This window comes from Dermacentor variabilis, chromosome 2, assembly GCF_050947875.1.
Source record: "Dermacentor variabilis isolate Ectoservices chromosome 2, ASM5094787v1, whole genome shotgun sequence".
NCBI lineage: Eukaryota > Metazoa > Arthropoda > Arachnida > Ixodida > Ixodidae > Dermacentor > Dermacentor variabilis.
This window is the reverse complement of record NC_134569.1, coordinates 244,568,981-244,583,664: the sequence shown is the minus strand read 5'-3', so window position 1 is coordinate 244,583,664 and position 14,684 is coordinate 244,568,981. Positions and strand designations below refer to the sequence as shown.

The 14,684-nt window shown below is 46.6% G+C and overlaps 1 protein-coding gene across 1 annotated transcript in view; it reads right to left on the bottom strand.

Annotated features, from left to right (window-relative positions):
• Window positions 1-14,684, bottom strand: part of TppII (Tripeptidyl-peptidase II) — a 251,298-nt gene that overhangs the window by 28,691 nt on the left and 207,923 nt on the right. The window contains exons 22-23 of the mRNA XM_075682793.1: window positions 13,374-13,621; window positions 2,954-3,032 (exon numbers count right to left, since the gene is read on the bottom strand). Of these exons, the coding sequence (XP_075538908.1) occupies window positions 2,954-3,032; window positions 13,374-13,621 (327 nt within the window). The remainder of the gene's footprint in view (window positions 1-2,953; window positions 3,033-13,373; window positions 13,622-14,684) is intronic.

Below are 14,684 nucleotides of genomic sequence, written 5' to 3'. Positions count from 1 at the left end.
ACGCACCTATCAAACTGCGTGCGACCAAGAGCAACTGCCGAAGCGAAGAAGCATTGTTTGCCATATAAAGTCCAAGTGCAATAAGACCCTATTGCGCCCCATGCACTGTATGCTTTAGGCGCAAGTGAAAGTGTGCAAGGCTGGGTCGACAAGAGCGATAGGTTCATGAGTGCCATCTTCCTGCACGAGCAAGGGGAAAGAGGAGAGTGAGCTGGTAGTGTCGACCCATCCAGAGTTCTGTCCATTGTTGCCCTCCTATTGCTGAAAAAGTTTCTGCAACATATTCCTTTATTTTAGGTTCACTGAGTTTATCTTCAGTGTATTTCACACATTTAGATGGCAAATAAAATTTTTTGCGGGGTACCTATGTGTCTCGTCCTGAAACGGTTTAAACTAGGGGTATGCCAATATTTTAACTTTCGAATATTTGTTTCAACTAGCATTTGCTATTGATTCAATTTACACCAGACTTCTAATATTCGAAGTATTCAAAGTTGCGGGAACCAATACAGTCAACGACCGATTTTTCCAGTCACCAGATTTTTCGGACATGCCCGGTAATTCGGACGCCTTCGCAGCACTGCCACATGCCCAATAGAGTCAATGTATATAAATACGTCTGAAATTTTGGATGCAAAAAACCTGCACCATGTGATCTTCCGGACTTTTTGCCGAAACAGCATTATACCACAACGGTATTAATCGAAGGCACCACCGCAGCCCCATTTTGATTATCTAATCGCCTCGAACTAGCGCTATCGCACGCAGATTCGCTGGCAGCCGCAGCCACCACCGCGGCAACGCCAGGCCTAGCCACTGCGACTACCACTACCTAGTTTTTTGCTCTTCAGTGCCGTGCTCTTCGTTAGACAGGAAAGACATAGTCCAAAGATATAATTCAAGTTGCATAGTCCCGGTTCCTCAAAGTCAGCTGTGCCTCAATACAGAAGTGTTACGCGGTGAAGCATACCGTGAGTGCGAAGGAGCAATTGTCATGGGACACTGTGTGTATTCCTTAATTATACACGCGTGCACCCGCCGTCTCCTATCGCCGTACGAGCACTGATATGCCTATATAGTGTATTCGCAGGCCTTCAGAGCTGTTTCAGACATGTGTGTCGTGATTTGTGCCCTTGGGGGCAGTAAAAGGCATGCATTCATTTTTTCGGATTGCCCAATTTTGTGGACGTTTTTGGATGTTGACTGTAATCGGATGCTGACTGTATAACGGTTTAAATAGCTAAATATTGAACCGCAGTGCTTCTAAACGACCCACGTAAACCCAATTCTCTTTGTGAAATAATTTTGACACCCTTCTCAGCTAGCAACAGCATTCACAGTCACAAACAGAAGTAGAAAGGCACTTACACAATGTGACTCTACACCGAAAGGAAGATCCATGTCGCTGGTGACAGAAGCAAGGTGCAAGAGCTCACCCTTTGCTGGCTCATCTTGCAAGGCGATACCTGGCCATACCAGACACAAGCTTGTCTAGCGAGCATCTGTTCTCAGTGTCTGGCGCAGTTGCTAGTAGAAGGCGAGCATGTCTGCTTCCGGGACATGTTGAGCAGCTCGCTTTCCCCCATGATAACATTCAACGATTCAACTTGTAGCCATCCATTCTGTTGAACAGCTGTACTGGACTGTTCTTTTTTTCTAGGCACAACTATGTAGGAGTACACTAGTTATACAATAAAGGTGCTTTTACGGCCATGTTTCACAGTACACTTTTTCGGTAATTTAACTTTGAAGTATTGGAAAAATATTCTATTAGCACTCAAACTTTAATATTCGAATTTGCTTCGCAGCCAAAATGTTGCTCTTTGCACAGCACTAGTTTAATCCGTTCAATGAGGTACTTCCAGTTGTCCCAGAAACATTCTGAAACAACTGCAAGCATTCAGAGGGTTAGATGGCAAATAATTTTTTTTTTGAAACACCGTATATGGTCATGTAAGGGCCACACATTTTTTTTCTAGAACCTTGGCTGGGTGTGACTCTTACATGAATCACGCTGATGACAGCCTGCTAGAGGTTCATACTGCTTCCGCAAAGGTAGCAGAGGGTAAGAGGCAAATGACATAACGCTGCAGTAAATGAGCACAGACGCCAGCCCATCATTCCTGACCAGCGCTGACTCAAACAGGGCGCCCTTCTCCAGAGGTGAAATGCCACCGGTCTGACTGGATACACTGCCAACACAGCCGAGACGACGTGCCACACAAAGAAATAATCGCGTGGCAGCGCTGGCCTGAGCAGTGTCAACAGAAGAGCGGCTAGCGTCATCTAGTGGCAATGGAATTAACTCCACCTTTCGGCAGGAAGTTCTGAATTTTTCAAAAAAATTTGCCCTCCAAAGTGGGGGTGCAGTCCTTACATGAGGGCGGCCCTTAACGAGTATATACACTAACGTGTCTTGTCCTGAAATGGTTTAAACCCTACATTTAGGTACTTCTAGTAGTCCCAGAAACATTTTGAAACCACTGCAAGCATTCAGAGGAACTGTGTGTGCTCTGTGCAATGTTTCAGCTCACTAGCTCTTCCTATTGATTCAAAGCAATCATTTAAAAATTTAGGAAACATTCTGGCAATATCAGAGCAGCGTGCCATGCTTTCTTTTTTTTTTACCTCAATATCTTGTCAGGCTTTTCCACAGCAACTGCCTGAACACTGGTCATTTTTATTGAAAATATTAGGCCAAAAAGCTGCCACAACCATACAAATTATCTTGGAGTGAACCTTGACAGCAGCCACTATAAAATGTGATTTTCTGTGAGAACTGGGAGTCTGGTCATGAACTCAAGAGTTGCAAAACGCTACAGTATGCATGATCTTTTACAGGCTGCACGACAAAACTGCACGAAAATCTCTTTTCTTCCGTAGCAGATGCCCAGTGCACTTCAAACACAAGTGAGTACGTAGTTCTGCGCAGCTTATGAAAAAGAGCACTGACCACTTTCTTGCCCTGCTCATCCTTGGTGACGGTGAGAGTGCCCACGAGGAAGTGTCCTGCACTGCAGCCCTTGGGGAGTCTGCACAACAGAGCAGAGTTTCTCTGAGCACACGTTGACACAGGTGTTGAAACGTGGCAAATCAAATCTGCAGAAGCCTGAGAGGCAGAGGGAGATTCATGAAAGGGAACATTGACATCCACCCACGCTGTACGAGGAAGCTACAAGTTTCTCAGAAGCTTTGCAGCTGAAGAAAAATTCATCCCATTCCGGGGATCGAACCTGGGACCAAGGCCTTGCCAGGGCAGTCATTCTTCCACCTGAGCTAACCCAGAGGCTACCAAATTGCAATGCAAGGGCAAATTAATCCGCTACTCAAAGCACAGCAACACGAAATATGGCAAATCAGTTCGGTGGAAGGCCCCAAAGTGGAGGAAGGTTTGTGAAAGGGAACCGTCATCCATTCAGGCTACAACAAGAAGCTACAAGGGCTTCCTTTGTAGCTCTGGGCGGATGCCAATTTTTCCCTTTCAGGTGATGAAACGGTGACGAGCACCTGAAGAAACAAAATGCACCAGCAATGATCTATAAAGGGACACTAAGTTTTTTAGAGAAGTACCCTTCTACAAGGTGTTTTTTTCTTCAGCTGAACCAAATTTTTAAGTATTGCCTGTGGCAGATAGCGCAATTCTAACCCTTCATCTAAATTAGTCGATGAGGAGGCCACTACTCTTATAAATAATAAAAATGCTTAATTGAACAATTAAATTAATTAAACTAACTAACTTCTTAATTACTTCATGACACATATTTCCATCTACAAACAGTAGCTAGCATGCAGGTCATATCCACTTGGAATGAATTCTGAGGATGGCACCAGTTTCAAGATATGCACTGTCAAACTTGCGGTAACAATACACTGTTGTTCCGCTTACTTTTCATAGAAAACACTGCTTTGTCCATTGAAGCACAAAAGGAACCGGAACACCAAAGCATTTCGTTGGACACTGAAAATGAATATCTCGAAATTGGCTCAGTCCCGAGAATTCGTTCCAAGCGAATGTGCCTTGCATACTACTAGCTACAATTTGTATATTGAAATACGTGCTGTGAAGTACTAAATTAAGAAAGCTAAATGGTGTAATTAGGTTAATCACTCAATTAAGCATTTTGATTTCTTGTATAAGTAGTGGCCACCTCATCGACTAATTTAGATCAAGCATTACAATTGTGCTACCTGCCACAGGCAACACTTAAAAATGTGGCACAGCTGGACCCTCCTGTGACTCCATAGAGGCTCCTTATTGCTACGAGAGGAGGCCTGACATGCCAGGATGAGCTCAACGATTACAGGCAGGAAGCAATGCTGCTGTGAAGTTCCCAGAGCAGCTTACTATGACAATCATGGATCTTGATGGCATCTCCATAGCTGACGAGGAAAATTAGCACAAACAAAAAGACAATGCAGACGGGAAGGAAAGACAGTGGCAAGCATGATCTTTGTCTCTGTCTCCACAGACCTACTTATTTTCTCATCAGTGATAGCAAACTACATCGTATTCCAAAGGAACTCCAGACTCAACTTCGCGCTTCCAGAACCTTAGCTGCATGACTAAGGCCGAAACATAAGAACATACATTAAAATCCATGACATCACATTGAGATACCAGCGCAAAATTGCAGAAGGGCAAGTTTGGTCTTGATTACCTGTTGTAGTAATCAACCTACTACAACAACAATTATTGAACACTGTTTTGAAAAGAACTCTATCAATATAGCTTTTTTCTCTTTGGTATACCTGGACTAGCAAAGCACATTTCTGGAATATCAAAAATGGCTGTCTTATGAACGAAGTCATGGCAAGCCATAAAAGATACCACAATGTCAAAATTGATAACATCAAAAGATTTGGGAGTTGTTTGCTTGAAACTAGTTAATAGTATGGCAATAAAAGATCACACAGCATTACAAAAAAAGCCAACGACTCAATGTAATGAGTTTTTAGAACTTTTCACAAATGCCACAAACTTGCAAAAACGCTTTGAAATCCATGTCATACCAAGTGAAGTGGTCATTTTGGCGAGTTCACCAGACCTTGAGAAACGATAATCCACTAACATTATGGTTTGTGTGTCAAGTTAAAAAAAAAAAACGAAAACATTGCCTTACATTCCCTCCGTCAACAAGAAATATTTGGCCAACCAAATACAAATTGAACTGCAAAAAGAAATCATCATCATCATCATCCTGGCTACGCCCACTGCAGGGCAAAGGCCTCTCCCATACTTCTCCAACTACCCCGGTCATGTGCCAATTGTGGCCATGTTGTCCCTGCAAACTTCTTAATCTCATCTGTCCACCTAACTTTTTGCCGCCCCCTGCTACGCTTCCCTTCCCTTGGAATACAGTCCGTAACCCTTAATGCCCATCAGTTATCTTCCCTCCTCATTACATGCCCTGCCCATGCCCCCCCCCCCCCCCCATTTCTTTTTCTTGATTTCAACTAAGATGTCATTAACTCGCATTTGTTCCCTCACCCAATCTGCTCTCTTCTTATCCCCCTTAACGTTACACCCGTCATTCTTCTCTCCATAGCTCGTTACGTCGTCCTCAATTTAAGTAGAACCCTCTTCGCAAGCCTCCAGGTTTCTGCACCGTAGGTGAGTACTGGTAAGACACAGCTGTTATACACTTTGCTCTTGAGGGATAATGACAACCTGCTGTTCATGATCTGAGAATGCCTGCCAAACGCACCCCAGCCCATTCTCATTCTTCTGATTATTTCAGTCACATGATCCGGATCCGCGGTCACTACCTGCCCTAAGTAGATGTATTCCCTTACCACTTCCAGTGCCTTGCTCTCTATCGTAAACTGCTGCTCTCTTCCGAGACTCTTAAACATTACTTTAGCTTCCTGCAGATTAATTTTAAGACCCACCCTTCTGCTTTGCTTCTCCAGGTCAGTAAGCATGCATTGCAATTCGTCCCCTGAGTTATTAAGCAAGGCAATATCATCAGCGAATCACAAGTTACTAAGGTATTCTCCATTAACTCTTATCCCCAATTCTTCCCAATCTAAGTCTCTGAATACCTCCTGTAAACACACTGCGAATAGCATTGGAGAGATTGTATCTGCCTGCCTGACGCCTTTCTTTATTGGGATTTTGTTGCTTTCTTTACGGAGGACTAGTGGCTGTGGAGCCACCGCACATATGGCTCATATACACCCTGATTCCGTAATGTCTCCATGACTGCTGAGGTTTTGACTGAATCAAACGCTTTCTCGTAATCAATGAAAGCTACATATAAGGGTTGGTTATATTCTGCACATTTCTCTATCACCTGACTGATAGTGTGAACATGGTCTATTGTTGAGTAGCCTTTACGAAATCCTGCCTGGTCCTTTGGTTGACAGAAGTCTAAGGTGTTCTTGATGTGAACATTATATTACCCCTTCATCTTCTTCATCTGTATATATTCATCATCATGGCCAGCATCATCGTCTTCAGAGCGCGAGCTGCGCAATAAACCGTTGAGGCTTAACAGCTGTCTCGCAAGTGGTGGAGGCTGCTCTCGATCTCTTGGTCCTCTATGCCTTCGAGTTTCCCTGGAGCTTCGTTCAGGCCGCCGCTTGCTCCACCTTTCCGCCAGGATGCCCCAAGAAGATCCTCCAGGAGCGTCCGGCATCACCGTCTCTGGTCCACCGGCCATTCCTTCATGGACCGTCAGCACGTGGCAGTGCGATCCCACCATGTTCGCTGGCCTTCGTAGTGACGACGTTGATAACTGACTGGACAATTATGACCGTGTGAGTGAGTCTAACCGATGGGATGACATGCACAAGCTTCGCAACGTCGCATTCTACCTCACTGACGTTGCCAGGACTTGGTTTCTCAACCACGAGAGCACCTTACCTGACTGAGCAGCATTCAAACACCAGCTTCGGCAGATTTTTGGCGCTATCCTAACGTCTGCTCTGAGGTCGCCAAGAAAAAGCTTGATGGATGCACGCAAGTTCCTGGGGAAACATACACCTTTTATATCGAGGACGTCCTCGCCCTTTGTCGCCGTGTTGACAACACCATGACGGAATCTGACCGTATTCATCATATCCTAAAGGGCATTGCCCGCGTCGCGTTCAACGCACTGGCGATTAAAAATCCAAATACTGTTAACAATGTGATCGCGAATTGCCAACACCTGGACGCACTGCAGGCCATCCGTTTACAACCCGTCATCGGTGACACGCCTCCTTCGTCGGATACCGACCTCTGTATGCTGATTCGGACTCTCACACACGAAGAGCTAAAAGAGTGTGGCCTGCTCAGTCCTCCCATTCTTCAGCCTCAGCCTTTGGTTCCTGGCCTGCGCGACGTCATCAAAGAGGGGCTGTCGTCCATGACCTGCACTGCAAGCTGTGGCCCTCCTTCACCACCCGCCTCGTATACTCAGGTTGCGGCTATGCAACCAGCGTTCGTTCGGACAGCGCCTCCTGCTCTTGCTACTGCCCCCAACCATCTGGCGACTCTACCACCCCGTCTGCCTGCCGCAGGATCTTACACTACCCAGCCTACGCCCTGCCCAATTTGTTATTATTGTGGTATTCGCGATCACAAATCGCGTTTTTGCCGAAGACGACAACAGGACGAACGCCGTGGCTACGATGTTTATGAGAGAGACTCGTTGCTTCCTCCGAGTCCCTACCAGCACCTGCTTTCCACCACGCTCATCTTCTCCACCTCACGAAGCACCTCCCAACTACCATCCAGGGCGCCGCCGCTTGCCCTCCCCTCTTCGACGCTCAACATCACCCCTGCAACCGGCCACCCGCACTCCTGACTACCGATTGGAAAACTAGATGGTGCAGTTTTTGGAGGGAAAGCTGCATGGCTCACACAGACTACAATTCCTCCAGCGTGCCCGGCCAATAGTTTATTCATGTGTATAGAAGGTGTACCAGTTCCAGCATTGATTGATATGGGAGCAGCTATTTCTATTATTCACGCTGACTTGCGCTCTCGTCTACGCAATGTTACTACACCTTACAGTGGAGCTCTTCTTCGTGGTGCAAATAATGTTGTGATTCGGCCATCGGCGCAATGCACAGTTCGAGTTTCGATTAACGGGATACGCCACCATATACAATTTGCAGTGTTGACTTCCTGTGCTCACATGCTTATATTAGGGTGGGACTCTCTCTTCGGCATGTGCTTTCATATTGTTCAGTCAACGCTTTGTTAACTTGACATAGACCGTCAATTCCGACGATGTGTCCGAACCACGCCTTCGCTTACGAACTGCTGACAATTGTATGGTGCCCTCTGGCCGTGAACAACTTCTTGTAGTTAACCATTAAACATCAGCGATGGTGACGTTTTAGTTGTACCGTCAGCCCGTTGCCTATTCAAAGGGATTGCTCTGGCACCCAGCCTTGTTCGCTTCAGCAACGGCACGGCCACTTTGGCTGTACTCAACACAACCGCTGAGCCAGTACTGCTTCCTAAAGGCGCTGTTGTCATGTGCGTTTTGGACACTCAGCCTGTCTATGTGCTTACCTCGACTACTGCTGTTTCACAACCACCGACAGCTATAAATGCGGTCCCTGCTTCTGTTCTCGCTATTTCCATCAGCACTGATCTAGCGGCACAGCAGACGGGGGAGTTACTGACGTTGGTATCCAAATATAAGGTCTCCTTCGACGTCCGCTCTCCTCTTCTGGGACCGATTTCTGCGACGGCTCATCGTATACACACAGATGGAACTTCCACCGTGCGCCGGCGTCCATATCGCATTTCTTCCGCTGAACGCCAAATCATCGATACCCACATTGCCAACATGCTGAAACAAAGCATAATCCGCCCTTCCTCAAGCCCTTGGTCTTCACCTGTTGTGTTGGTACATAACAAAGACGGCTCAGTGCGATTTTGCTCAGAGTACCGTGCTTTGAACAAGATAACCCGCACAGATGTATATCCACTACCCCGAATCGATGATGCGTTACATTTATTACAGGGCGTGGAGTATTTCTCCAGCCTTAATCTACGCTCTGGATACTGGCAGATCTCCATGCACGAAGCAGACAAGAAAAAAACTGCATTTGCCACACCCGATGGACTTTACGAATTTAGTGTAATGCCTTTCGGCCTGTGTAATGCTCCTGCCACATTTGAGCTGATGATTGACAGCGTATTACGGGGCCTAAAATGGTAGACTTGCTTATGCTTCCTTGACGACATTGCCAAATTTTCATCGACCGCACATCAGCACTTGCAGTGTCTCGACAAAGTCCTGACATGCCTCTCAGCTGCTGGCCTTCAGCTGAATACAAAAAAGTGCCGCTTCACCAGCAAAACTATTAAACTACTCGGACACCTTGTCAGCAAAGAGAGCCTTCGACCTGACCACGATAAGATTACCGCTGTCCTCCGCTTCCTATGGCCTCAACGCGACAAAGACTTATGTAGCTTCCTTGGCTTAGCTTCATAATTCCGGCGCTTCATATGTAACTTTGCCACCATTGCGACGCCACTCCAGCAACTCCTTCCTTCTGGAGCTTCCTATACGTATGGTCAGATGAATGCCAAACAGCTTTTGATGCCCTCAAGCGTGCCCTCACATCCGAACCTGTGCTTTGTCCTTCCAACAACACCGCACCCACTCTTCTACATACTGACGCCAGTGACCACGGTATCGGCGCTGTTCTACAACGTCAGCAAAATTCCGAAGAATGTGTGGTTGCATGCGTAAGTTGCATGCTAACAGCTGCAGAGAAAAATTATACGATTACCGAACAAGACTGTCTCGCCGTTGTTTGGTCCGTCCAAAAATTTCGCCCTTATCTGCACGGCCGCCACTTTACAATCGTTACTGATCACCACGCCTTGTGCTGGTTGGCGACGCTAAAGAATTTAATGGGACGTCTCAGCCGTTAGATACTCCATTTACAAGAATACGACTTCGACGTCACCTACAAGTCTAGAAAGAAATACCAGGATACCGATGCTCTCTCTCGTTGTCCCCTACCACCGTCTTCAAACGCTGCTTGTTTACCACCTTCCGTGAGGAAACCACAGGACGCGTCGCCTGCATTCCCTCTGCTCGCAGCTCTCGACCGGCTCCCTTCCAGCCATTCTCATACGTTTGCCTCTAGCCAACGTAATGACTGCTACTGCCACTTCGTTATGGAACGTACTCGCGGGTCATCGTGCCCACCTAACGCTCAGCTCCGTCGGCAGTTAAAGAACTTCAAGATCGAAAATTCGATATTATACCGGTACGTGTTTCATCCCGAAGGACACCGTTGGGTTCCTGTCGTTCACTTCGGGCCCAGATAAATGAGACTTTTCACGACGATCCCACTGCCGGTCACTTTGGTTTCCATAAAACCTACGAGCGAATTCGCAGCCGCTTCTCTTGGCCTGGACTTACAACCAGCGTAACGAAATGCATGGCTTACTGTTCGCTCTGCCAACACTGCAAACGACTGACCTCACCTCCAGCTGGACATACCAACCTGTCCCGTGTCCTGAAGCTCCTTTCGCAGTCATTGGTATCGACCTTTATGAACAGCTACCCTTTTCTGTTGGCGGTAAATGACGGATCGTCACAGTTGTAGACCACTTGACACAGTACGCTGAAACAGCTGCACTATCTTCGGGATCTGCAGCGGAGGTTGCAGCCTTTTTCTTGGAAGCCATCTTTTTACAGCACGGAGCCCCACATGTCCTTTAGAGTGACCGCGGCAGGACCTTTCTCTCTAAACTTCTCGACGATGTTCTCCGTGCGTGCGATACCATCCATAAAACGACTTCCAGCTACCACCCTCAAACTAATGGTCTCACAGAGCGCCTTCATCGCACGCTGTCCAACATGATATCTATGTACATCAATCCTGACCATACGAATTGGGATGTCATTCTACCATTCGTCACTTTCGCATACAACACGGCCGTACAACGCACTACGGGATACTCGCCTTTTTTCCTCGTGTATGGTCGCCGACCGCTCACTATCCTCGACGGTTCTTTCTTCGGTGTCCCCGTGCCTTCGTCCACATCAGTGTGTGAGCAGTTCGTTTCGCGCATTGCCCGGTGTCGCCAAAGTGACCGCCTCAACACCGACACCAGTCAACAAGATCGCAAAATTCGCTATGATGCATCTCGCTGTGTCTTTTCCTTCCACCCTGGAGACGAAGTGTTACTGTGGACCCCAGTTCGCGCTCCTGGATTGTGCGAGAAATTTCAGTCCCATTTTATCGGGCCCTACATTGTTCGGGAACAGACTTCGCCAGTTAACTATCGTGTGACTCCAGTTGTTCCACCTTTGGACGGCCGCTGCCGTGCCATAGAGTTTGTGCATGTTTCTCGTTTAAAGCCTTTCATATGGCGTTTCCCGCCATAACCAGCAGCCAGGTTGGCCACTTCCACACGCGGGGGAAATTGTGTGAGCATTAAATTACCCCTTCATCTTCTTCATCTGTATATATTTATCATCATGGCCAGCGTCATCGTCTTCAGCGCGCGAGCTGCGCAATAAACCGTTGAGCCTTAACAGCTGTCTCGCATTGATTCTATTTGCGATTACCTTAGTGAATACTTTGTAGGCAACATACAGTAACCTGATCGGTCTATAATATTTCAAGTCTTTGGCGTCACCTTTCTTATGGATTAGGATTACATTGGCGTTCTTACAAGATTCCGGTACCCTCGAGGTCATGAGGCATTGTGTATACAAGGTGGCCAGTTTTTCTAGAACAATCTGCCCACTATCCTTCAACAAATATGCTGTTACCTGATCCTCCCCAGCTGCCTTCCGCCTTTGCATAGCTCCCAAGGCTCTCTTTAATTCTTCCGACATTACTTGTGGGATGTCAAATTCCTCAAGACTATTCTCCGTTCCAATATCGTCGTGGGTGCCACTGGTACTGTATAAATTTCTATAGACCTCCTCAGCCACTTGAACTATCTTATCCATATTAGTAATGATATTGCCGGCTTTGTCTCTTTATGCATACATCTGATTCCTGCCTATTTCTAGTTTCTTCTTCACTGCTCTTAGGCTTCCTCCGTTCCTGACAGCATGCTCAATTCTATCCATATTTTACTTCCTTATGTCAGCTATCTTACGCTTGTTGGTTAGCTTGGAAAGTTCTGCTAATGCTATTCTAGCTGTAGGGTTAAAGGCTTTCATACATTGGCGTTTCTTGATCAGATCTTTCGTCTCCTGCGATAGCTTACTGGTATCCTGTCTAACGAAGTTACCACCGACTTCTATTGCACACTGCTTAATGATGCCCATAAGATTGTCATTCATTGCTTCAACATTAAGGTCCTCTTCCTGAGTTAAAGCCGAATACCTGTTCTGTAGCTTGATCCGGAATTCCTCTATTTTCCCTCTTACCGCTAACTCATTTATCGGCTTCTTATGTACCAGTTTCTCCCGTTCCCTCCTCAAGTCTAGGCTAATTCGAGATCTTACCATCCTATGGTCACTGCAGCGCACCTTGCCGAGCACGTCCACATCTTGTATGATGCCAGGGCTAGTGTAGAGTACGAAGTCTATTTTATTTCTAGTCTCGCCATTCGGGCTCCTCCACGTCCACTTTCGGTTATCGCGCTGCCGGAAGAAGGTATTCATTATCCGCAAATTATTCCTTTCTGCAAACTCTACTAATAACTCTCCCCTGCTATTCCTATAACCTACACCATATTCCCATACTGACTTGTCTCCAGCCTGCTTCTTCCCTACCCTGGCATTGAAGTCACCCATGAGTATAATGTATTTTGTTTTGACTTTACCCATCGCCGATTCCACGTCTTCATAGAAGCTTTCGACTTCCTGGTCATCATGACTGGATGTAGGGGCATAGACCTGTACGACTTTCAATTTGTACCTCTTATTAAGTTTCACAGCAAGACCTGCCACCCTCTCGTTAATGCTGTAGAATTCCTGTATGTTACCAGCTATATCCCTATTAAACAGGAATCCGACTCGTAATTCTCGTCTTTCCACTAAGCCCCAGTAGCACAGGACGTGACCGCTTTTTAGCATGGTATATGCTTCTTTTGTCATCTTAACCTCACTGAGCCCTATTATATCCCATTTACTGCCCGCTAATTTCTTCAATAGCACTGCTAGACTCGCCTCACTAGATAACGTTCTAGCGTTAAACGTTGCCAGGTTCAGATTCAGAAAAAAAAATGCACCACAAAAAAAAAAAAATTAAACTTCTAGAATGCAGTCACTGAATACTTTTCTTTTCAATGACAATGGTAGGGTAGCATTCATGGTACTTGGCACTTGCTTCAGTCCATTTTTTATATGCGTGTCTGAATGTTTGCTTGCGGTGGTTCAAGTCTGCTGCATCTACCTGAGCTAGTAGCCCCAGAGGCCCCATCCACCATCTGTGGCAGCTGGACTCACTTGTCGCAGGGCAGAGGTGCCAGGTAGACGGGCACCTGTGTGCCGGGCCGTGCCATGAGGGGTGCGAACTTCTTGCCCGAGGCGAGCATGGCCTGACCCTGGGAGCGGTAGGCATCCAGGGTGATAGCACTGGGCAGCTTGTGCGACAGCTCCAGCGGCAGGTCCGACAGCCGCTCCACCAGGGCGCTCTGCTCGTGCCGCACATGCACCCGCAGTACGTAGTCGCCCTTCTCCAGCTTGGTCGAGTACTGCACAGCGAGAAAGATGGTGCGCCAAGGCCCTTGCTGGACTGCGACCACTTCGTGGCAGAGAACACAAGAAAAATTGCTGCAGGGAACACAGCAGCAACAACTGCTTAGACTGGCCTCCTGCATTTCTTTAATGCCAGCCCAGTGATGCCAAACAGTAGGCCCTTTAGAAGACACCGCTTCCCAGTAGCTGGTCACCATTAGGGAATGATTACACTAATATCAACTTTTTCTTTTCTAAATTCTGAGGTTTTACGTGCCAAATCAGAATCTTATTATGAGGCACATAGTAGTAGGCAACTCCAGTATAATTTTGACTTTAATATGCACACAATGCACAGTACACGGGCATTCTTGCATTTCACCCCCATCAAAATGCAGCCGCCGTGACTGGGATTCGATCATGCGACCTCTTGCTTAGCAGCATAATGCCAACACCATGGTTAACGACAACAGCGGGCCTTCAACTTTCCTTCATTGCACGTCATGCACAAGCAAGGGAGCAGGCACAGAGCAGCAGCAATATCCAACAAAAGTTGCCCAAGCTCTAGCAACAATAGGCAGAAAATGACTAGAAATATGGTGCCACCTCAATGAACCACTGGCTCCCATGCATACCTTACCAATTGCGTAGAAATTGTAAAAACACAGCAGGCCCTAGTTCAGTGACCATAGGAATGAGTGATCATACTACTACTTGCATATGTCTAATCTTTGAGCTTGTGGCTTCAGACATTCTTATGGCGTTACTCGTTATGCCTTATCATTCTAAATCTGCAAGCAATCATACTTTAAATGACAAAGGCACTAAGATTCTATGGACATGATAACCAGTAGGAGTGTGCGAATATCGATTATCACTGAATTAAATAGTGAACATTCGAATAATTCAATTTGCAAATCAAATATCTACTATTCGATTTCCCAAACATTCGATATATTTGGTGTAGACACCCGCGCAGTGCCACATGTCGCGTGCCGCAGAGCCGCTCGTGCTCAACGCCGTGCAAGCAAGCGTTTCACTTCCTTTTCGCTGGAAAAGGACCGCTAAGCGCGCTGCAGA